We start from the raw sequence: 26190 nt of genomic DNA, 5'->3' as shown, positions 1-26190 counted from the left end.
GAAAGCCATCCACCAATCGGTGCTGTGTTGCAATAATGGAAGGATTGGCCTGGCAGGGACCAATGGTGAAGGGAACAATGGCTGGAGGGAGGAAACAAAATGGAGAACACACACACATGGAGACACACACTGGGGAATATATACATTGGGATGTAACAGAGGTGGTTGCTGTCACTCCACCCCACAAAGCTCTCTACCAGGGCTCTATACTCCTCCTCATCGTCATCGGTGATGTAGCTTACGATGGAGGAGTCGTCAGAGAACTTCTGCAGGTCGCACCCGCTTGAGTTGTGGCAGAAGTCTGAGGTATAGAGGGTGAAAAGGAAGGGTGACATCATCACAGTTCCTTGGGGGGCACTGGTATTGCTCACCAGCACATCAGACTGACTGGCCTGTAGTCTGACGTACTGGGGTCTGTCAGGGAGGTAGTCCTTGATCCAGGCCACCAAGCCGTGCTCCAGCTGCATCACGGAGAGCTTCTCCTCTAGCAGTGACGGCTGGATGGTGTTGAAGGCACTGCAGAAGTTGAAGAACATAATCCTCACTGAGCTGCGTGGCTTCTCCAGGTGATGTAAGCTCTGTGGAGCATATAGATGATGGCGTCCTCCACACCGATGTTTGCCTGGTATGCAAACTGCAGGGAGTCAAAGGGAGTCATACACCAGGGGCTTGAGGTGTTGCAGGACCAGTCTATCTCACGTCTTCAAGACGTGTGACGTCAGAGCGATTGGCCTGTAGTCATTGAGGGTGCTGGGTCGTCCCTTCTTGGGCACCGGGACAATGCAGGAGGTCTTCCAGAGCAGGGACACCCTCCCCAGCCTCAGGGAGAGGTTGAAGAGATGCCCCACACATGCTTTGAGCACCCTGGGATTGGCGTTGTCCGGTCCTCTGGCCTTATTCACAGACATTTTGGAGAGCTGCCTCCTGACCTGGCTGCGTCTATGCTTTCTACAACGCAGTTGCGTTTCCGGGTTCCTGTGATTGGCCACTGACGCACACGCGTCGCACGCGTACGCCCCCTCGCTATGAGTGACGCCCCTCGCTATGAGTGAACAGCGGAACAACTGCCGTTGTTGACAGAGCTCTCATATTTGCGAATGCATAAACTATATCTTAAATTATGGCTATGTGTCTGTCTAATATGGCCGTCGCTTATCAATGACTTGTTTGCAGTCAACATTGTCGAAACGGATTGTTTTTTAATCGGTTCATTTTTACGGATTGTTTTTTATGAATCACAGGACAATAACAGAAATAATAATAACAATAATGACAGTCCAGTAATTAAATCAGAATGAAAGTAGACTAAATTACATAAAAATAATAAATACAATACATGGGCTCGCGCTCGCTCTTCCCCCCCAACCCCATGTCAGAGACGAAGCCTCTCGACGTCTCCATTGTCATAAAATAATTTGTGAAACCTGTGGTGCTCAAGTGGAACATCTAATGGGACTCCGTGAGCCTTCAAAGCTGCTCTTATTTGTAAATAGAAGAAAAAAGTGTGCATTTGTCCTTGTCCGTGGAATTGGTGAGGTCAAATTTGTTGGATATATCTCGAAGACTGCGGAGACCATAGTCATCGAAGATATCCCCCAATGTGTGTATGCCTCTTTTTATTCTATTTATTAGGTGTGTAATGTCCTTGTTAATCGAGGCTTTATTGTTTGAAAAGCAGTCTACCTTTTTTGTAGGTACGATGCTCTCCTCGCAGAATCTAATGTAATATGTGATGCAGTGGGATAGTCCATCAAATGGCATCAATGTCATCTCTGTGGACCCTCTCAAACATGTCCCAGTCTGTCGACCTGAAGCACTCCCTTAGCTCCTCCTTGACGTCAGCAGACCACTGTGGGACAGACCTGGTGGTAGGTGGCTGTCTCTTAATGATAGGCCTGTATGGAGATACAAGCCTCACTAGATTGTGGTCTGACTGGCCGAGGGGGTGAGGGGAGTCGAGCTGTATGCCTCCTTAACATTAGCATACAGCAGATCCAGTGCTTTGTTTCCCCTGGTTTTGCAGGTGACATACTGGGTAAAGTTTGTCAGGGTCTTGTTTAGTCTCACATGGTTGATAATGGCCCCTAAACAGCATTGCCGACTTCAACACACAGCTCTTTTGATGTGAGCTAATTTTGATATTGCTGTTCCGACATACACTGATAATCTGATAATCCATATCTTCCATATCTTCTTCATCCTGGTTTTAAGCCCCTGGTGCCGACCCAATACATCATCATCACAATCCTATAGGGAAGCTTGAGAGAACAGCAAGGGAGGGGAGAGAGGCAGGCACAACAAAACACACCAGCCAATCCAACTGGGAAAAAAATACAGTCTATAGCCGCACCCCAATTAGCCCGAATTCCCTTCAGCTGTTCCACATTAGCCCATTCACAGTAAATTGTCAGTCTCTCTGTAGTCAGTCAATAGCAGGGGTCTGTGACCCCCCCCCCCTTCCTTAATTGGGCCGTTGTGAACAATGGGGTCCTCCTTCAGCCATAACCACAGGTACTGGGGGCAGAAGGGGCCACTGAGGCTGTGTACTGTGGGCAAGAGCAGAAGGGGCACTGAGGCTGTGTACTGTGGGCAGGAGCAGAAGGGGCACTAAGGTTGTGTACTGGGGGCAGGGGCAGAAGGGGCACTGAGGCTGTGTACTGTGGGCAGGGGAAAAAGGGGCACTAAGGCTGTGTACTGTGGGCAGGGGCAAATGGGCACTAAGGCTGTGTACTGGGGGCAGGGGCAGAAGGGGTGACTGACTCTGAGCTAGGTGGGCAGTCTGGCTCAGCGACTACCACAATGTACCCTTCCTGCTGACTTGTTGTTCATAATTTTTACTTTGGATAAAACAGTTACTTTGGATAAAAGCGTTGACTAAATGTAAATGTAAATGTAAATGTAAATGTGAGCAGGTTTGAGGCAGTAACAGTACGATTTGAATAGAAAGTAGGATTAATAGTAGTGATATGTGTGGGAATGAACGAAGAACAAATGCATAAAACGCCTGTCGATTGCATACTGAAAGTAAATTGGACACTATTCTGGAACCAGAATCACTCTGAGTGCTATTGTCATAGAGTTACAGAGGTTTGAACACACTGAAATAAAAGTTGAATAATAAAAACAGATATTTTTTGCTGCAGATCTATCTACTCTATAGTTATTGGCTGAAAACACTGCTGGGGCCATAGCCTGAAGTGAATATGTCCAAAGTCGATAACAATATCACAAAAAAATTGTGTTTTACACATCTTTATGTAATGGTATTGTAACTGAGGGGTTACAAAACCCTGACTGTATTAAAGATTGTGATAGATTAAACCACTGCTAGGTATGTACTTTAATTACTGGCCAGACAGTACATCGAATATAGATGGTGAACACTCATAATAACACGGCATTGACAAAGAAATAGTATTTGAGGGTATTTTATTATTATGCAACATTAGGTTACAGAATGAGAATTAGGGTCGCGCTTGTATGGCGAAGAATATGCATAAAGTCAGTCAGTAGCATGAGTCACTGGGAATAGCAGGATTCCTACGATGGGTCTAGGTTGACGCCACCTGACGTATAATAGCAATTATAGAAGGCAACGCTGGTACCGCCTGGAGACACTGGGTTCCTCTCAGAGTTGTAAGGTCTAGAGCAGGGATCGGCAATAGGCGGCCCGCGGGCCAACATTGGCCCGCCAGCAATAATTTCTGGCCCGTCAGATTATTTTGAGAATATGATATTTATTTGACGCACGGGAAATATTCACTCGGGACGCCAAGGTGTCTTTTATTGTGAAGCTGTATCTATCTACCGGCAGTCATCAAAAGCATGTCTGTCACTATAGCCAATTGAAATGCTAGAAATGGTCAGGTGGACTGGGAGAACCAATGGAATAGTCCCACCGGGCCCTGTGTCTATTTCCCTAACGCACTTTCACTTCCGCGTTCGAGATGCGACTCGCGAGCGAGTTGAAGAAAACAAAACAAACATCTTTGGATAGATTCTTTGCAACGGGGAAATATAACGCTTCTTTTAATAAACAGGAGCCATACTTAAAATACGGGTTTATCGTAACAGGTCGGTGATTCTTGCGTGCCGAGCCGACGTCCTCTCTGCATAATATGTGGCGACAACAACAACAACAACAACGAGGCAAGTTGGCAGATAAAGTAGCTGCATTCAACGCCAATCTGGAATTGGAGGGCGGCGAGTGGATATGACATGTTTCAAACATTAGCAGGGATTTTGGAGGACTTAACAACAAACAAGAAGGTATGGTGAGTCGTGTTTTCATGCATTCTGATCTGTTCATCACCCGCCGGTGTTCTGCAAAATTCTACTCTTCCTCGAATTCTGCTGCCAGCACTCCTGCGCGCAGAACACCGGCGCCGCGGTGATCTGCAACAGCTGAGAGCTGTTCATGAATGAATGGATGAGTGAGAACTTTGTTTGGCGGATTGCAGAGTGGGTGCAGTGCAGTGCGGCGCAGTGCACACGGTTGTTGGGGGGATGCAGACCAGAGAAAAACGTTTGTCTTTTTTCAATATCAGTATATTAAATTAGCCATTGTTTTTGATCCTGGCCCGTGAAGGAACGGCTTGGGGAAAATCTGGCCCGCGGCAAAACCTAATTGGCGACCCCTGGTCTAGAGGATAGAGGAATGTTCGGATACTCAGTCTGATTCAATGAAGAATAAAGGGACTCCACGTACAGAAGCCAGTCCTTGTAAATCCAACGATCAGCAGCAAAAGCAATAACTGTAATCCAAATGCTCGATAGCAAACGATGATAGCTAGCCAGCCTCTGTCCATGAGGCCAGCCCGAGTGTAATCCTCACGAGGTTAAATCCCAAACGATAGTGGAAATCAACGAGGCTCTTCTCCGGGTAACACGTTCCAAATCAATATAATCCAACCAGTAATGGTTCTGCAATCGCCGCCGCTGGTTCTCCTGTGCACATGTCCAACGGTTCTCCGACTAGGCCTCCTCGGGTACTGGCGACGTATTTAGGCCACGCACCCTGGCTAAGGTTCACTAGCTAACACGAACGAACCGTTAGGTAATGTTACACACGAACAAACTGTGGTTGCACGATATACAATAAATGAACGACTATTTACTTCACATTAAACTAGGTCGAACTTGACGTTACTGCATTAAACTCTGACACTTTACTATTCTATTCGCACATGTTCTCAACGCACGGTTGCTCACTTCACTACCCGTTGACTCGGGATGAACTTGATGAACGAAGTGCTGCTGTGCGCACCTGCGCCGTATATATACTTAAGTGATTATCTAGTCCCAAACCTCAGTTCTTGTCTGGAATCAATACGCTGTCTCCGGGCATGTTACGACATGCCTGAGCTTGTCTTTGAACCTGACGTTGGGGGCTTGCGGGCTGGCGCCTAGGGCGCTATCCAATAAGGAGAGCGAATATTACTATGGTTCGAACGCAGGTAAAGGGATATACCGTGTATATATAAATAATATACAATGTATATAAAACAATAAATGTAGATTCTCAGCTTTAATCTGGCCCTTCACAACAGCCGCCTCCTAATTAGTCCGCACCTAATTAGTTAAGGGAGACAGATTAATAGTCCAGTCAACTGCTCAATATCTGTTGTGAGGAGTAGGGCAATCTACAAGGTCAGTGGGTCATGATCGTCATCAGGGGAGTCAGGGAGCTCTGGCAACTCTATCAGCCTCCCCACGGGTCGGGTGTAAGTCCGCCCTTGGACAATAACTTCTGCCGCTCTGACCTTCCCGTCGGCACCAGTGATCACTTTGCTTACGCGGCCGGCCGGCCACATAGCTCGGGGTAGTGACTGGTCTATGATCATAACGACTGTGTCCACCTTCAGGTTGTCCCTGTCCTTGACCCGCTTCTGACGGGCTGGAAGGGATGGTAGGTAGCTTAGGAGGAAGCGGGCCCGAGACTGGTCGATCTGTGCTTGGCTGTGTCTCCACATCCTCCGTCTGTTCCTCTTGTTCGGTCTGTACCCCGTCTGAGGAGGGGCCGGTTCCGGCCGCCCCATCAAGATGTAGCTTGGGGTGCTGGGTTCGAGGTCAGCTACGTCGCTTGGAGCGCAGCTGAGGGGGGTGGAGTTCGGAACTCCCTCTTCTTGAGCCCACTGTTCTCTCACAGGCCTCTCGTCTAATGTCGATAGCCTCTCAACGGGCTGTACGAGAGAGTAGCCTGTGTCGCTCAATTTTGTGTGCAGGCAGCGTGTAGACGTGGGTTGGCTGGTGAGTCCGTAGAGGGGGCCCTGGAGCGTCCACCCCAGTCGGGTCTGAACCGCGACTGGGCATCCTTTGGGTCCAATGTGGGCCGCCTCGATAGGGACAATGAGGTCCGCGTGGTCGGAGCCTATGAGCAGGGTCGGTGTGGCGCCGTCGATGAGCGGTATAGGTAGTCTGCGTAGGTGCGCGTACTTCCGCCATCAGCTGTGGGATGGGGTAGTTGTAGCTTGACAGACCTATGTCATGGCCTGTAAATGCTTTAGTGATGCTGTACCGCTTCTTGGGCTGCCCGACCGCTGCTATTGTGAATGAGACGTTCTTGCCCTTTATGGTTTTCAGGTCTCGCTGAATAGTACGGATTGTCATTGTTTCTTTGGTACCCCGCAGGCCCAACTGGGCTGCGGCGGAAGCGAGGAGGAGAGTCTTTTCAGACCCATCATCGAGGACGGCGTAAGTGTCCAGGACCTTGTCCTCGTAGCTCAGGAGCACTCTGACCACTTTGATGAGCACTCGGGGGCTCCCGCTATGCTTGGGGTCTATGTGGAGCACTCCTGTTGGTCGGTTGCCTTGGCGGGCTAATCTTCGCTGGTGGGCCCCGCACAGTGATGCGCGGTGAGCGGCGCCCGCCATGTACGCCTCACGCCACTGATCAATTTCGGCGGGGTTCAGTGTCTTGTATTCGTCGCACTGTGCCAGCCAGTGTCCGCCGTCGCAGTAAGTACAGGCAATCTGCCATTCCTCTTTAGCGAAGGACCCATTGTAATTCGTCGGCGGTGGCGCCGACTCGTGGTAGTACGGGTGGTGCTGTGGGTCCCTGTGTCTGCTGCAACAGTCAGGACACCAGGGGGTGGTTTCAGGACTGGTCTGTGGTGACACCGCCTCGGCCTGGTACATCACCGTGACGGGCCTACTTTGGTTTCCTGGCGAACGCTTGTTGCTCTCATGCAGGACCTCTAGATGGGCACCATCACACTTGCCGCATCTTTTCTTCAGACGGCAATCGGCTGCCATGTGGCCGCGCACGCAGCGGCGTTTGTCCTTAAGCCACTGACCTATTTCGGCTGTGGTTAAGTCTTTGAAGGCGTCGCACTGTGACAGCTGGTGTTCACTGTCACAGTACTGACAGACAGCCTTCCACTTCTCCTTGTGGGGGTTGTGGCTCGTCTGCCGTGACACAGCCTCGGCTTGGTGCATCACGGTCACAGACCGGCGGTTGTCGTTGAACCTTCTCGGTCCATCTTTCGGGTCAGAGCCACTTCACACGAATGTGTCTAATCGTAGACTGCTGACCTCCCTGGCGAGGAAATCAGCCAGGTCTAGGAGGGATGGTTCTGGGCCGTTGGGGTCACTGTGGTCTTTCTGCCGCCGAAAACGCTCTTGACGGGCTGGAGGGAGCTTCTCCAGTATCCGCTCCACGTTAGAATTTGCATACAGTTCATATCTCCCCTTCTCCTTTTGTGACCCCAGCATCCCCACAAGGGATTGTACCTTGATAGAGAGGTCATCGAGTGCTCTATTGTCTTTGGCTGGGGGGAGGCGGTCGATATCTCGTATTTCTTGGATCACGTAATCCCATATGCGTCCATAGCGCGCGTCGAGGGCCACCAGAGCAGCTGAGTATGGGGTGCTTGAGTTCGAATATGCCAGCGCTATGTTATGCGCTCTGGGCACCTTGAGATGCTTGAGGAGGATGGCATATTTATAAGGCTCGTCGTGTACATCGGACATTATAGTCTCTAGACACATGCGTAATTCTGTGTACTGTGCTTTGTCCTCGCGCGTAAAGTCTGGGAACGTTGGTGTTCCAAGGTAAGACGCCATGGATGGCTGGGACACCGATGAGCGTAGGGGGAGAGGCCTCCTGGGCGAGTCTCCCCGTACGGGTGGTCGTGGGTTAGTGCTGGGTGGGTACCAGAGGCCGGGCCCCCAGGTGCTGCTCCTCGGTGCTGACTGTGTATTAAACTCACCCATGGGTTGGGTCGGGGGTTTGTAACGCAGTGGCTCGGGGCTGAGGTCGGGGCTGTGCTGGGCCTCCTGGTCCATAATAGGTTCGTGCTGGTGGGCTTGATGTCCTCCCTCGTCCTCCGCTAGGTCCTGGAGTCTCCTAGTTAGTTTCTCGGCAACGTAGGCGGGATCTTCCCATTGGCTGGGTCCCGTATAGACCGGTCGGGGAGGGGGCTCGGCGACGTAGGCAGGTTCTTCCTGCTGGCTGGGTCCCGTGTAGATCGGTCGGGGAGGGGGCTCGGCGACGTAGGCAGGTTCTTCCTGCTGGCTGGGTCCCGTGTAGATCGGTCGGCGAGGGGAAGGTGCCCTCGACCCGTGTCGTGATGATCTCCGGGAGCTCCGTGTGGAGGAGTGGGGGGTCGCCCTCTGGATCAATTGCTCTATCATCTGCGCCTGCAGCCGGTCGCGCTCCGCTTCGCGCTGTGCATTGGCGTGTTCTCACTGGATGTTCTCTTCAGTCTGGAGGCGCCTCTCCTCCAGTCTGATGCGTTCTCTTTCGTTCTGTTGTTGCGCGTGGAGACGTTCTCTTTCCACTGCAGACTGTTCACGCGCACTCTGTTGTTGCGCTTGGAGGCGTTCTCTTTCCACTGCAGAGTGTTCGCGCTCACTAAGCGTCTGTGCTTGAAGACGGTCGCGCTCACCCTGGAGTCGGTCTCTTTCGGTTGAAGCTGTCAGTGTGGCGATCAAGGCTTGCGCCAGTCTCTGGTCAGCCTCGCTGGGGGATGACACTGACGGAGGTGATCGGGCGCTGACAGGGCTTGGTGGAGACCTGTTCTCTTGGCGCGCTCCGAGGTCTATCTCTTGAGCGCGGTACTCTTCTCTTGGTTGCGCGCCGAGGTCTGTCTCGGGTACGCGCTCTTGGGTTGGTTGTGCGCCGGGGTCTATCCCGGGGGCGCTTTCTTTATCCTGGGGCGCTCCAGGGTCTGTCCTGGTGGCGCTGTCTTGAGGTATAGTCACGTCATGTCCCGCTTGGTCCCCCCCGTGAGCTAAGTCAGTTTCGTTTGAACCCACTGGGGTCTCTACTGGAAGGGCCGACAAGTCGATAGGATTGGGCATGCTTAAACTATCCGTTTTATCCGTATTTAACGTCTGTTTAGATAAGCTAGGGGGTAAAACAAAAGCGAAGTCCTCCAGATATGGAGGTGGCTGACGTTTGCGCTGCGGGCGCTCTAGCTTGGGGGAGCCGTTTGGAGAGTGTCCACCGCTGGCCATATCAATATTAATATGATATTAAATATTACTGATACCCTCCGGCTCGAAGGACCAATTGTAACTGAGGGGTTACAAAACCCTGACTGTATTAAAGATTGTGATAGATTAAACCACTGCTAGGTATGTACTTTAATTACTGGCCAGACAGTACATCGAATATAGATGGTGAACACTCATAATAACACGGCATTGACAAAGAAATAGTATTTGAGGGTATTTTATTATTATGCAACATTAGGTTACAGAATGAGAATTAGGGTCGCGCTTGTATGGCGAAGAATATGCATAAAGTCAGTCAGTAGCATGAGTCACTGGGAATAGCAGGATTCCTACGATGGGTCTAGGTTGACGCCACCTGACGTATAATAGCAATTATAGAAGGCAACGCTGGTACCGCCTGGAGACACTGTCCTCTCAGAGTTGTAAGGTCTAGAGGATAGAGGAATGTTCGGATACTCAGTCTGATTCAATGAAGAATAAAGGGACTCCACGTACAGAAGCCAGTCCTTGTAAATCCAACGATCAGCAGCAAAAGCAATAACTGTAATCCAAATGCTCGATAGCAAACGATGATAGCTAGCCAGCCTCTGTCCATGAGGCCAGCCCGAGTGTAATCCTCACGAGGTTAAATCCCAAACGATAGTGGAAATCAACGAGGCTCTTCTCCGGGTAACACGTTCCAAATCAATATAATCCAACCAGTAATGGTTCTGCAATCTCCTGTGCACATGTCCAACGGTTCTCCGACTAGGCCTCCTCGGGTACTGGCGACGTATTTAGGCCACGCACCCTGGCTAAGGTTCACTAGCTAACACGAACAAACCGCTAGGTAATGTTACACACGAACGAACTGTGGTTGCACGATATACAATAAATTAACGACTATTTACTTCACATTAAACTAGGTCGAACTTGACGTTACTGCATTAAACTCTGACACTTTACTATTCTATTCGCACATGTTCTCAACGCACGGTTGCTCACTTCACTACCCGCTGACTCGGGATGAACTTGATGAACGAAGTGCTGCTGTGCGCACCTGCGCCGTATATATACTTAAGTGATTATCTAGTCCCAAACCTCAGTTCTTGTCTGGAATCAATACGCTGTCTCCGGGCATGTTACGACATGCCTGAGCTTGTCTTTGAACCTGACGTTGGGGGCTTGCGGGCTGGCGCCTAGGGCGCTATCCAATAAGGAGAGCGAATATTACTATGGTTCGAACGCAGGTAAAGGGATATACCGTGTATATATAAATAATATACAATGTATATAAAACAATAAATGTAGATTCTCAGCTTTAATCTGGCCCTTCACAACAGGTATGTTTAGGAGTTTTTCCCAAAAATTGTGAGAGGAGTCTACCTCTCCTCAGTCCCCTCTCGGCCTCCCCCACTAATCTCTTGTCACAGACACCACCCACACCCCTTCTCACCCCCTTCTCACACAACAACAGATCAACAAAAGATCAGCTCAACAACAGATTAGCGCAATTTGCGCTCCGGAGAGACAGGTGCACGTTCATTATATTGCATACTGTAAGTTTTGACCGTTTTTACCGCTTCTCAGTCTCAGACAACCAACTCAAGTAAGATCAGGGCTCTACGCTAACCTTTTTCACTAGGGGCACAGGTGCTCCTAAATGAAAAAATTTAGGAGCACACAAAGGAGCACCCAAAAATATTTAGGAGCACAGTGAAAATATGTCAAGTAACAGAGTTTTTTTTTTTTTTTTTTAAATAAATGTATATTTGTACTGTGCGTGCATGTGCAAACGGGAACGGGACACATCTGTGCAATAGCACATACCACCAAAGTCACTGGCCCACTGTGTGCGTGTGTGTGTATCATCTGCGTGTGCAAACGGGAATGGGACAGACATTTGAACTATTAATTAAGTGATTAATGCCTACTATGGCAAAGTTGTAGCCAACAACTAGGGGCCTAATAAGAAAGGCAGTGATATTGAACAAAAAGGAGACACTGGCTTTACAACCAGGGCCATCAGTAGAGGGGGGAGCTAGTGTTGCTCTTTTAGAAAAATAATCCTTTCAGGGTTGCCTATTGAAATACTGTACACCTCCAGTACAGTAGTTTGCGTGTCAGGTAGACCATTGATTGACAGTCGATTCTGCCAATTACGACGTCACACCGTTGCACTCTGGCCGTCCGGCGCTGCAGCTGGACCCTATTGCCACACCGCTTGCACTCTGGCCGTCCGGCGCTACAGCTGGACCCATTGCCCACCTCTGCGGTTGATAACGCTAGCCAAGTTAGCTGTACACACATACACAGTGGGCCAGTTGTAGGGGTGTAACAATGCATCGCAATGCATCGATCCTACTTTGCAATATTTACAAAACATGACATTGTTTTCGAACTCTAGCCATGGGGAAATGTTTAGCCAATTCACGTTAAATTTGTATGTCTTCCCTCCGGCTCCAGTGGGTGTAGCTTCGCTAGCTACAGTGGCTACATTGGGTGCTACAGTGGGTGTAGCCTCGCTAGCATGCTGGCTAGCGTCAGTATCTTGGTTAACGTTAACCATCACCTCTGTAACATGAGCTGCCTCGCCTGACTTCTCATTCTCCGGTATCTTTCGCGCAAAATAAAAATGAATGGGCTTAGACATGGCTGTATTATTGTTTGACTCAGACAGTGACGCAGCCGCTGATCATTACTTTCGGTTTCCAGTCGCGTGACCACAGGAAACTACTGTGATTGGAACGTTTATGCGGCTGTGAACTGTGGGACTTGTAGTTTTTTAACGATTCTCGCAGCGGAGAAAAAAAAGGACGAATGAGAGGCTGTACTCTGCACTCGCTGGCCCCACTCGCACGCTGTGCGAGTACTTGATTTTGCATGTTCGCATGCACATATTTTTAGGGGCATATGCGAGCAATATGGTCGCACTGTATAGCCCTGAAGATGTCATTCTTTTCAGAATTTCATTGGCTACACAAACGGCCAATCATTTTCAGCGTCAGTGGTGATTGGAAGCACGTAATAGGTCAAGCGGTGTGTCAATCACAACCGGCCATTTTAGCTTTCAACCAATGTGTTGGTTGATCGACAATAACACAGCGTGACACCGACAGACGGCTGTAAAATGTGTTGCGACGCGTGTTGAACATTAAGTGGTCAGGAAGACAACAATTTTGTATCCACATTGTTGTAGTCGTAGTAGTTGTAGCCCAAACACAGTGGCAGCTGGTGATCCAATCCAATCCAATCCAACTTTATTTATAAAGCGCTTTAACAGCCACAGGGGCACAAAGTGCTGTACAGGGGGAGCATATTAAAAACTATTAGCAGCACTAAAAATAGATAAAAAAAACAAGAGTACCAAACAGAGATAAAAAACATTAGGTAAATATAGGCAGCAATACAAATTTAAATAGATCAGAGTACTTAAAAAAAAAGAAAATTTAAAAGCAAAGGACACAGTAACAAAACGATACAACAACAACACAGTAAGACAATAAGATCATAAAATCAACAAGCTACATGGTGTCGAAAGCCAGAGAGAAAAGGTGGGTCTTAAGGAGGCCTTTGAAACGGGGCAGTGATGAGGCCTGCCTAATCTGCAGTGGCAGCTCATTCCACATTTTGGGGGCGACAACGGAGAAAGCACGGTCCCCCCTGAGCTTACGCCTAGTTGTAGGCACTACTAGGAGCAGCTGGTCAGCTGATCTGAGAGAGCGAGAAGGTGTATAGACCTGCAACAGCTCAGAGAGGTAGGGTGGAGCAAGGTCATGAAGAGCTTTAAAAGCAAATACAATTATTTTAAAATGAATCCTAAAGTGCACTGGGAGCCAGTGGAGTGAAAATAAAATCGGTGAGATGTGGTCGTATTTACGAGATCCTTATGGTAGGAGGGGCGGGGGGTTGAATGGGGGGGGGGGGGGGGGGGGGGGTACACTCCCCTTCGTAGATTTTTGTCAAATCAGTTGTGCAATAGTAAATTTTGATGAGTTGTTTCTATACAATTCACTTATGACATTTAGGTAACATTAATGAACAAAGGGACAACTACAGTATGTAAGTAGTAAACCTATTTTTTTTTTATTCCAGTCAATCATAATGATCATGATCATACTACGGAGTGCTCACTGCATTGGAGAGAGAGGTAGAGAGGAGACTCTGCGCGAGTCTCGGAGCGTACTGTGCGCATCAGAGCGTCGGCGAAACCACAAGCGTACGAATATTTAAGTAGGTACAGTACAACTATCACCATCAATCAATATATGATCACATTCAATGGAGCCAGGTTTCCAATAGCGCCTACACAAACACACATCCCTCTCTCTCTCTCTCTCTCTCTCTCTCTCTCTCTCTCTCTCTCTCTCTCTCTCTCTCTCTCTCTCTCTCTCTCTCTCTCTCTCTCTCTCTCTCTCTCTCTCTCTCTCTCTCACACACAGTACATCACGTGGAATCCCAAGCAGATCAGACCTAGTATACAGTATATGAATAACTTCAGTATGAGTACAGCATATTTTGCATATTGTTAAAAGAGCCAAGGCTGGCTTGCATACATTTAACATATGATTTACCATCACACCATCACCCACCCAACCCCACCCCACCTACCCAACCTCCGCCAATGTACAGTTTTTACGTCAAATGTATATACTCTCTTTTCTGGACTATTTTTGTATCACAAACAGTACTGTATTTGCAAATCTGGTATGTCATCAATGTAGCAGTACTGTCTATCTGTATGTCATGTACAGTATGTCATATATGTCCTGATGAATTGAAAATGGGGGACCCTGATGTAAACAAGACGAAAGTCTTTCTCTGGTCTGCATTCCCTTAACAATTGTGTGTATTGAGCTGTACTGTATTGTACCCATTCTGCAATCTGTTAATAACGTTTTCAATCAATCAATCAATCAATCAAGAGGGCAAGAATTTCAGCTGTCCACAAGCCTTAATCCACTTTAAAAAAATTAAAATAAGTGTTTCATATCCTTTACTCTAGTAACAGTCCATGGGCATGTTGTATCTGTCCCTGTCGTTTTTAAAAAGCAGGCATGGAAAGCAAAATACGGCATTTACATGACTGCATCCAGCTAGCCATATAGCTTCTTGTTGTAGCCAAATCCAACACTTCTTACCGAACCAGCTAAACTACCGAGTATAGCCTTAACCCTTCGAGAAGCTTTGTGGTCCGGGCTTGAACTTTCCATAAAAGTGTCCATATAAATCCATTTAGTTAGATCCAACACTGTTTGAATGTACAGTATCGTGTGATTATTATCAATTTCCGACAACAACTACTAGCCAAGCGTATTTTCCTGGTAGACCCTCGAGGTGATTCGGGACGTGATGTCACGTGCGCCCTAGCGCCCTCTATGGACCAGCCGCCACTGCCCAAACCGTTACTAAGGCAGAAACTGGACCTGGCATCCGAATGAGGAACTTGGCTGGGTATTCTGTCTTAGGTCACAGGAAAGTCTATGTGCTGTGATTTAAAAAATTACAGGTTCATAAGATAGCTTTTGTGTTCCCCTGCATCTGATCGATGACTGACAGGTGACGGTTGCCTGCCAGCCTTAGGGAGAAAATGGCTTTACATGCACCAACTGGCAAGAAAGGGGAGGGCATGTCTCCCCCCCCTCTCTCTCTCCCCCCCTGTGCCATATAGTATAAAGAGGGGCATCCCAATCTGTATTTTACTTCATTCATCTCTGCTGCACTGCCTTGTGGAGGAGTTCAAAGCCTGTGAGTATAATCTGAAGTATATTCACACGGTTTCAGTATTTTAATTACTGAATGTGTATTTGATCAATGTTGCATGGTGTTGTCATTGCACTTTGCAGGATTCAAGTTTGATCATGAGTATAGTGACTGTAATATGATGATTAAACAACTGTTTGGTAAAGTATACATGTTTTTTAAAGGTTAGAGCGTAATCATGTCAGATGAAACATTTCACCTAAATGTAACATCTAAAATATTTTCTTTCATTCAGAATCATGAGCAGGAACTACCTGTCCAAGAATGATGAGCTCCGCAAGGGAGACTTCCTGATATCCAACAACCGTGAATGGAAGGCTGTCTTTGAGGTACGTAATTTGAAATGTTTTCAGTGTGTTTTGAATAGTCTGTTGTGAATAGTCTGTTATGAATAGTCACTGATGGCTGGGGACATACTCATGAAGAAGTATAGGAAATGGATATGGGTACATGTAAAAAAAAAAAAAAAAAAAAAAAAAACTCCAGTTGTCAGATGAACAATGTTTTCAAACCAAATTACTCAAAGATCATTTAAAGGTTACCACATTCACAACCACAAGGGATCTGGATTGACTTTATAACTGCAAAATACATGGGTTGTAAAAAAGAAAAAAAGAAAAAAGGTGTAATTGGGCAGAGCTTGGGATTGGTCAATTCTGTGGAACAGAGTAGCAATCTTAATAAGTAGGCTTAGTAAGCAGGCTAATCTTCTCTCAGAGTAAAGTGCAGAACACTTCAGAAAATGAAAACAAAAGTGCATAGTTTTTCTAGCCCAGTAACATACAGTATATAACCTACCGTTTCTGGTTATTAAAGGTTTATTTAATCTCATTATGACTGGATGTGACTGTGAGCAGAGGATGCATGCCCAGTTTGATAACAGTGACTTGGTTCTGTCTGATCCCTGCAGGATGATGGCAACCTTGTTGTGTATGGCTGGAAGCCCATTTGGACCTCAGAGACAGAGGGGTCAGACGCCCACCGCGTGTGCATGCAGGCAGACTGCAACCTGGTCATGTACAACGAGGATGGCAAATCCCAGTGGCATACCAACTCCAGCAAGGACAAATGCAACATGTGCCGCCTTCACCTGAGAGACGACGGTGTCCTGGTAGTGCAGAGGGAAGGAGAAGACATCTGGAACTCTGCCAACTCCAAAGGCATGAAATGAATTCACATTTCTACACTGTTTTCTGTCTTTTAATTGTACATTTGGACATCAACTTATGAACAATATAAACGGGTACATCTGGTATGTAAAACTGGTGTGGAATAAAAAACATTTCAAGAAAATGTACCGTATGAATGTCTTTTTTCTCTAAATGATGCTTTCCTTTGTAGGATGTAGGATGTTATGATAACTGTGATCAGTAAATGTGCAGAACTGGTCCAAAAGGGCTCAGGCATCTGCTCCTTTCCCCTTATACATAAAGGGGTTTCTCTAAGCTCTAAGGATAAGAATATGCACTCAATAAAACAAGCCAAGCTCATCGCCAAAGGAGAGTGAAATGCCTATAAACAGTTGTGATGTGGAACATCATGTCTAAGCATGTAGAACATGGACCATAATAAGATAAGATAAGATATTCCTTTATTGATCCCCTTGGGGGAAATTCAGGTATCATAGCAGCATGGGGGAGGGTGGAGGGGAGGTACAGGTAGTAGAAGACATACAGGTCACAGAATTATAGCACAGTGAAGTAAACATTTAAATAGAATAAAAAGGCAGTGTAAACAATATACAAGTTAACTCTGGACATGCGCATATGGGCAACAAGGTGCGAGATGAGGGTATGTATGCCCTCTCAGTTATTTTGCCCTACAAAAAATATGGTTATATAATCTAATAATCTAAATCTAATCTAATATATAATCTAAAGAAACGAAATGCTAAAATGCTAAATATATGCAATAAAGAATCTAGTAATCCAATAGTCTAAATCGAATCTAATATATAATCTAAAAATGCTAAAATGCTAAATATATGTGTAACTGAGGGGTACAATTCCCTGACTGTATTATATAAGTATGGTATCATTAAACCACTACTGTCTTATGTACATTACTACTGGCCACACAGTACACAGGTATATGATGAGAACACCTCCACAATGACACGGTTCCACACAAAACTGGGTTTAAGAATATTTATTAGCAGCAATGATAGTATATATAACAATACTTTACGTAGGGTGCGCTCATAAGGCAAAAGAATGTGCGTAAGCAAATCAATAACGTATGTCCATTCTCATATTACGCAGGAGATAATGAATACAACCTGAATCTTAGGAATTATATCTATGGTACTCTAGTAAGGCAGCGGGAGATACTGGTAGGGTCCCTCCGGTTGTAGGCCAGCAAGGGGAGAGGATTTGTCGGTATTAGAGTCTGGGTCAACGATGAATAGAGAGACTCCAAGTACAGGAGACGGTGCAATAAGCTCTTGATCCGCAGACGAATAACAGCTGTTCTCCGTGGCATGCAGCTCTGCATGGAAGAAAGCTAGCCAGCCTCAGGCTTCTGAGAGGCGGGCTCGACGTTGCTCCTCACAGGGTAAATCCCACACAATTGTGGGTGTAGGCGATTCTCCGCTCCATCAATTACAGGACCAAAGCAAATATAATCCAGCCGAAAAGGGCTATGTAGTCGTCGGGTAGATTATCCAGTGTACATGTCCACACGGTCCTCGTCTAGGGCTCCTCGGGTGAAAGCGCCAGGGTAAGCAGCCCAGCCTGGATAAGCACACTAGCTGGTACGAGGAAACGTTGGTGATGCTGGTCACTGTAGAACGGTAGCCGCACGATACACTATACATAAATAGACTATTACTGAATTAATAGAATAGGTCGAACTCGACGGTACAGCGTTAAACTCTGATACTTCAGTTATTAATTCGCACGCGGTCTCAATGCTCTATTTGGGGGCCAAACAGGCCGTACTTCACCGCACGTTGTATCGTGGGTGAGGCTTCACTTGGGTAACTCGAACTACTTCTGTATTCACCTGCGCCGTATTTATACGTTAGGTGAACAAACTAGTACCAGCCTTATTCCTGTCTCGTATTCTTGCGCAGAGCCGTTCATGTGCAGGCATGTCTTCGGCGGTGACTTTGAACTCGGCATTGGGGGTATGGCAGTGGCGCCTAGGGGACCGCTGTCCAATAGGAGAACGAAATATTATGGTCTGTACTAGGTTAAAGGGATATTCCGTGTATATGTACAAAGAATACACAAGGGATATCAGACGATATACAAATATTATGCAATATATATCAATCAATAAATATATATATTCGGTGTAATCTGATCCTTCGTAACAGCCGCCTCCTAATTAGTCCCACCTAATTAGATAAGCAGAGACAGATTAACCGCACTGTCTACTACTCAATGTCCGTTGTGAGGGTAGGGCAGTTCACAAAGTCAGTGGGTCATGGTCGTCATTAAGCGAGTCGGGGAGCCTTGGCAACTCTATCAGCCTCGCCACGGGTCGGTTGTATGTCCGCTCTTGGACGAGCACTTCTGCCGCTCTGACCTTTCCGTCGGCACCAGTGATCACTTTGCTTACGCGGCCGGCCGGCCACGCAGCTCGGGGTAGTGACTGGTCTATGATCATGACGACTGGACGGGATGAAGGGGGGCTTAGGAGGAAGCGGGCCTGAGACTGCTTTGGTCTGTGCTTGGCTGTGCCTCCTCCTCCTCCGTCTGTTTCTCTTGTTTGCTCTGTACCCCGTCTGAGGAGGGGCCGGTTCCGGCCGCACCGTCAAGGAGTCGCTTGGGGTGCTGGGTTCGAGGTCAGCTACGTCTGGAGCGCAGCTGAGGGGGGTGGAGTTCCGAACTCCCTTTTGTGCCCACGGTTCTCTCACAGGCCTCTCGCTTAATGTCAATAGCCTCTCAACGGGCTGTACGAGGGAGTGGCCGGTGTCGCTCGCCTTTGTGTGTAGGCAGCGTGTAGACGTGGGTTGACTGTCAAGTCCGTAGAGGGGGCCCTGGAGCGTCCACCCCAGTCGGGTCTGAACCGCGACTGGGCATCCTTTGGGTCCGATGTGGGCCGCCTCAATTGGGAGAATGAGGTCCGCGTGGTCGGAGCCGATGAGCAGGGTCGGTGTGGCGCCGTCGATAAGCGGTATAGGTAGTTGACGTAGGTGCACATACTTCGCCATCAGCTGTGGGATGGGGTAGGTGTACTGAGACAGGCCTATGTCGTGGCTGGTGAAGACGTTGGTTATACTATACTGCTTCTCGGGCTGGTCCACCGCTGCTACTGTATCTTGAAGGAGACTGTAGTAAATTCCTACAGAACCCCTACAATAATCTAAGGTTATTGTAGTACAGTACAATGAGATTGCTTATCTGGAAGGAGGAGAAAGGGATCATATTGATAGAATTGTTGATCTCTTCATCTGACTTAAAGCAGATGAAGAATTAAACGTGTAGCCAGACAAACCATGAACTATAGTCCAATTCAACATTTATTTGATCAGAGCCAGAGGCCAAGGTGAATAAGAACAAAAGATTATCAGAGAACATTAACAGGGCTGTCTGTGTACAGAAATCACAATCAGGTTTGCATAATCAAACCCCAATATGTACAGCAACAGTCACTTGGTAACATAATTTGAACATACATTGACCATACTGCACACATTATACATGAGTAAATCTGGTTTCAGATATTTAAGGATTACACTAAACTTAAACAACAAATGGTGTTTCCCATGTATTTACTCACATAAAATGCAAAACAGCACAGCATCAGTCTCTCGGTGGAGCCGCAGATCGGGGGTGGTTGATCTGGGCTCCAGACTAACATTTTGTGTCCCCTTTTATCTTGTAATTTCTAGCCAATTTCTAGTACATTCTACTAATATGGTCCTCCAATCCGGCGTCTTCTGGGGGCGGTCTCCCCTTCTCCCTGGTTTCCTCTGGGGGGGGGGGGGCCGGCTGCCCCCCCCTCCTTGATCTTCTGTGTGGGTCTTGTCCCACGGGTGGGGGCTGGTGTGATGTCATCTGGTGGGGTGGTGTGAATAGCCTCCTCCTTTGGGCCATATTACCATACAGTACTAACCAGAATTCTATAGTGGGGGGTGGAGAATGGCTCTCTATCCCCCCTGTATCCATCCATATTTAGCACTGAAAACCCACTCTGCTTGTTGACAGAGTAGCTGTGATGACTTCTATAACCAGAGTGTAATCACCCTTCCTTTCATGTGACATCCTAAATGGTAGTATTCTTTGTAAGTTACCTACACCAACCTTTATTTACCAGATAATATAACAGTGTTAAATTTACCAGGATTTAGATTGAGTCCCCATTTCATCTGTGGGGTGCAACTTATTTACATAGTCTTTGTTGTCTCTTGATTACATTTAGCTTGAGGGGGCTTTGTGACCTGTAACTGTTCTCCTACATACCATTTGGGTAAGCAGCCTTCTCATGAGAGGGGGTTGGTGTGGAATGTCTGTCTCTCCTACATTATGACTCTCTAATTATTCACACATATTATTTATGAAATTCAACGTTAATATTTACCACATTTCCCCACTTTGACGATTCTTATCGTCACATATGATATATTGACTTGATTTTCTATACATACTAACCATACATTTAAATAATAAAATTCATTTTTTCCAAAATTAAAATTCATTTCTTCAAATTTTTCCATTTTTTCTTTTTCCATTTTTCTTTGGTACATATCATCAATTAGCTTTTGCTCCTCAAGGCTCATAGCCAAAGGCCTACTTTCTAAACAACAACTTTTGGGTTTGTTGAAAACAATAAAACAATTTAATCTAATCATTATACCTTTATATAAAACACAATTTTTAAAAACCCATTTTTCTTAAGTTACAGCACTTTTGATTCCACATTCTTTCATAAGATCTGGGGAAGACACAGAAATTAGTATTCATTTTTACATAAATTTTGCTTTTTTCTCTTGTTAATTCCTTTTCCAAGACAGCACAATCACATTTGCATAATCAAATCAGTTGGTCTTCTCACCTCTCCCCCCTTTATGAACATACCATGGACATAATACCTACCACCTCGGCGCACAGTCGGGCAGGGAAGGCGGAGCATCACTCAAGGAAAAAAAAATGTTCACCACCTCACTTTGGCCATAATCTACACCTAATATTCTACCTATGTGAATGTGTTTAGTACTCCTGCGTTGTGTCATAACCTATACCAGTTGTCACCGTTCAGTCACCTCCCGTTCAACATACCAATCAAACACCACATCCCACAGAGGCCCTTGCTCAACCCCTTGCACAGTCTCTGACCGTTTTCGCCCCCCCTTCACCCCATGCTGGCCAGCCTCAGCTGTAGCCACTGTTTGTAGGCCTGTGACCTCGTCACATTTTGACCCATGACTGTATTTCCTTGGATCTACAGACGACTCTGTCAGCCTGGCGGTTTGTCCCAAACCTCTGGCCGCTGTTCTCGGGGCTATGTTGAAGGAGGGGCCAGCGTCCACAAGCGACCTCTTTTCACAATCCAACAATCTCCCACAGGAAATGACTGAACGGGTTCACACCATTGTGTCATAATCTAATGAAATGTATTCCTACACATCTTCCATGATTCCTCTACCTGTGACGGTCCGTCCTCCCCCTCAACTGAAACCTGCGAGGGAATAAAACACAAAAAAAATTTCTTTACATAACATGTCAAATATTCTCAAGAGAAGCCAAATGTTAATCATTATGCAAACGTGATGGGACCACTTAGCTTTTGTTGATATTCCGCCCTGAAGCCACTTCCTTCAGCCTCCAGCGTTCTCCACTCACCCCGACCATAACAGATGAGAATATAAGAAACAAAAGGCAAATAATCAAAAAAAAACATTCCAACAGACCTCACATGTGAAAGCAAATCAATGAAATTAACGCGCTCCAAACGTAGACCACCTCAATGGTTATTTAGAAAGAAAAGAAAAGAAATCTAAAACCCTACATCTAAACCTCATCACACCTGTCATTGTGATTTTGACACCTTTCAAGCCAGCACAGTCACCCTCTACAGGCTCCATTCACACCCATTCAGGCCACACAATCATAGATTAAAAATAGAAAAGAAATCTAAAAATTTAAATTCAATACCTCATCCATACAAAACATTCAAAAGAAATCAAATCAAATGAAAGTAATAAAATAAACGCTTTCAATCATTCACTGAAATCAAAAGGACATAGACAAAAACAGACAACATCCCAATCTTCCACAGTCACTGATCTGCAAACACCATCGCTTTCAACATATATTTACACATATCATAAACAAATACTTTCAAACTCTCTCTCATACACTCGTTAATCAACCAACAGACAGACAAACAATGGTTATTTGTTTCTCCCTCTTCTGCTCTTAACTTTTCTGCTCTCAACCTTTCTGCTTTTAACCTCAGGCTACTACAGCCTCTCCTCACATCAGCTCCTCTACTCTCACTTCAAAGACGGACTGGAATCCATCTTTAATTCAGACCTATCCATGCCTTCCAGTGCACAGACAGACCCAAATATTCCCTTATCAAAAACAGTTAACATTCATAAGTCATAACCCCAAATGAATGCCTACTTCCCTGATTGTCTCACTCACTCACCCAGCTGTTCCCTGACAAACCTTCCCCTGTCTCACCTTCCTGTCACTTCCTGGCCCCCTGGCCCATTACCCCCACTTCCTGTCCTCTGCTCTAAAAATAACCCCATCTGTTATCTCACTTTGACTGTTCTCTCCTATCTCCACCTGTGACCTCTTGCGTCTAATCTTACCAGGCCTGCTTCGTCACCCTGTCATAAAAACCAACAGCCATTGTAACAGCTGTACATCTCGACCCCCCTCGGGCCTTGTGACCTGCCTCAAAAGGATTCCTACCCCCCTGGGCAATATATGGCCCCTGGTGCAAGCTCCTCACACGCCCCTTGTCTCATATGCAGGCCCCCCTGCTGCCCTGTTGGCCCCGGGCCTACAAAGCCCCATACTTTCCTGCAACCAACAAAGGGTTAATCATTCCACACAAATCATCTATAATAATTTCAAATATTTGCAATTTCACCTAGTATTCTCTCAACTACTGTAAACACAATCATATCATTAAAGTTACTAGTCCCCCGCCACTAAGTTATCCTACTGTGACCCCCGGACTCGCAATAGATTCTTAATATAAACATCAGCTTATTTAAATCAATGGCCTCAAAGCTATAACAAGTATCAATATCTGACATTTTAAAATCAATGCATTCTATACAAGTAACAGGCGGGGTCTTAATTCAGCTACATAAAACACAACATCATTATTTCAAGCTTACAATTGTACATGTTTACACAAATTTAAAAAACTGGAAATCTCCATCAACTCTAATTATTATACATGTAAGCATGTTTCATTTCAACATAACATTATAGTGGTTAATCCTAAATGTGCACCAAACCTCAATTGTTGTAAACAGGTTTAGGAATGTTCCTCTACTGTATCTTACTTTTGTATGTATTTAGCTGTACTATTTTTAATCAATCAACTACTCATCCCCCCTTGGATAAAAATATTTCTGTGTCAAACGTGCGTATGTAAACCAACCACCAACAATGCTATATTTCTTAGCCCGTGCACTTGTATCAAATCGCCAATGTACTAATAAAACTGCTTTCTCACACAGACAACAAGGTCCCACCAACAAATTATAATCTCCCATAAATCTGAGACCTGTGTCCACATAATAACAGTGTACTAAAGATCTACCTCATACAAACATCTTAAAATAATCAAATCACATTTGTACACGCACAACCACTACTCACTAAAAAGCACATTATTTATCAGTTCAGTTCCCCCCATGCTAAGTCTCATAACTGTAAACAGAATATTCTGGAAACGCCTAGCCCTGTATACAGGGGACATGTGATTTATAATGTAGATGTATTAATCAAAATATGACGCAAGCGATATGCCTCCCCTCTCGGATAAGACTCCCCCTGTGTAACATATTTATTGCCCATTTATTTCAAGTACAATGTGTATCTGGTTTATGAATCCCAGTGTAAGTTAAGGGCATGTATTCTAAATCATCTAATCCTATTTTAACCGCTGTCTCATCACATGCTACCCCTACACAATTTGCAATAATACCACCAAACCCACTCCCAGAACATTGTCTACAATCACACAGAATGCACAATACACAACACACAAACACAACCACTTTACAAAATGCAGAATATTCACTAGAATGCACAATATACTGTACAAACACAACCATTTTACAAAATGCAGAATATACCCTTACCCGTTATGCCTGGCCCCTGAGCGAATTACCACGAATGAATTAGACCCAATCCACGTTGTACCGCGCATGCGCAGTAGCCAACGGTGCTCCCCGGACAATGTATTACGGCAAAGCATAACTAATATCATAAACGCCTTGTTTCAACACAACACACTGCCACGACATCCACCACGTTCTCTAACTCATCCCAAACATCATTCTCAAAACTCGAAACGTAACATATGTCGCTCGCAAACTCCACAAAACAACGGCACGCAAGCTAACTAGCTTAGCCAGCTCTAATGCGACGTTCAATGCCCTCACGGGAGCCGTGCCTTTCAAGATCCGTTCATCCACGCAATCCGCCCAGTACCAATCCAACCATAAACAATTCACACAAGCTTAAAATAACCAACCACTTTAAAAGAAAATAATTTTTAGAACATTCACACCAACCAACGCCGCACACATCGTCCAACACGAATCCTCTCTCCTACCCTTCTCTCCGCCTCGCCATAGTACCGTGAACCAGGGGCGGATAATTGTCAATAATAATAACACATTGTCAATAATCCAATGTACAGTGTTGTTTGTACAGTTGTACAGTGTCCCCCACCCACCCCTCCTACCCACCCCCCCCCCCACCCACCCAACCACCTCCAATGTACAGTCCCATAATCCAATGTACAGTGTTGTTTGTACAGTTATACAGTGTCCCCCACCCACCCCTCCTACCCAACCCCCCCCCCCCCCCCACTCCTACCCAACACCCCCCCCCCCCCCCCCACTCCTACCCCCCCCCCCCCCCCAACCACCTCCAATGTACAGTCCCACCCCCACCTACCCAATCCAATGTACAGTTTCTACGCCTAATGTATATACTCTTTTCTTTCTGGACTCTTTTTGTATCACAAATACAGTACTGTAATTGCAAATCTGGTATGTCATAAATGTATAGATGTAGCAGTACTGTCTATCTGTATGTCATGTATGTCATATATGTTACGATGAATTGGAAATGGGGGACCCTGGTGGAAACAAGACGAAAGTCTTTCTCTGGTCTGCATCCCCTTAACAATTGTATGTATTGAGCTGTACTGCACTGTACCCATTCTGCAATCTGTTAATAAAGTTTTCATTCATTCATTCATTCATTTAGGATTGTAGGAGATCCGGGGCTTAGCCCAGATGGGCCCCCTTCCTTTTTTTTTTTTTTTTTTTTTTTTTTTTAATTTTTTTTAAAATTTTTTGGCAGGCAATGGGTGGTTTGGAGGGGGTCCGGCACAACCCTCCACGACAGATTTTTTTTTGAATTTAATGAACCTGTACGTGCAATTTCCTGCAATATAGAGCCTTCAATCTTGACCAATAAAGCTGCTCTTTTCACTATAAAACTCAGTTAACCATAACATAGTTATGGTTAGATTTATATATTGGGGGGGGATATATCATATTTTTCATATAATCAAAAAGTGGTGGAGCAAGATCATACCTTTGCTCCCCCAAGTTCAATAGTGGGAGAGCAGAGATGCTCCGAATGCTCTTATGGCCAGGCGTCTATGATTCACTGATACAAAGTAAAATAGTGCAGTGCAATAAAATAGTTAGTCAAATAGAATAAAATAATGCAATAGTGCATTGCAATAAAATAGTTATCATCGTATTTTTTCGGGAGGCCGGTAAGGAGTGCATTACAGTAGTCGAGTTGGCTTGAGATAAAGGCATGG

General features: G+C 46.0%; 1 protein-coding gene across 1 annotated transcript; it reads left to right on the top strand.

Moving 5' to 3' along the window:
- Positions 1–15156: 15156 nt before the first annotated feature.
- On the top strand, positions 15157–16372 carry LOC311238077 (B-type lectin plumieribetin-like; the record flags this gene model as incomplete). Its single annotated transcript, XM_084326049.1, has 3 exons — positions 15157–15186; positions 15437–15530; positions 16112–16372. The coding sequence occupies exons 2-3, from the start codon at positions 15441–15443 to the stop codon at positions 16370–16372; spliced, it is 351 nt and encodes a 116-aa protein (XP_084182175.1). The 5' UTR covers positions 15157–15186; positions 15437–15440.
- Positions 16373–26190: the final 9818 nt, after the last annotated feature.

The sequence above is a fragment of the Notolepis coatsorum genome (genome assembly GCF_963971535.1).
Source record: "Notolepis coatsorum genome assembly, chromosome: 12".
Lineage (NCBI taxonomy): Eukaryota > Metazoa > Chordata > Actinopteri > Aulopiformes > Paralepididae > Notolepis > Notolepis coatsorum.
This window is presented reverse-complemented; position numbering and strand designations above follow the sequence as displayed.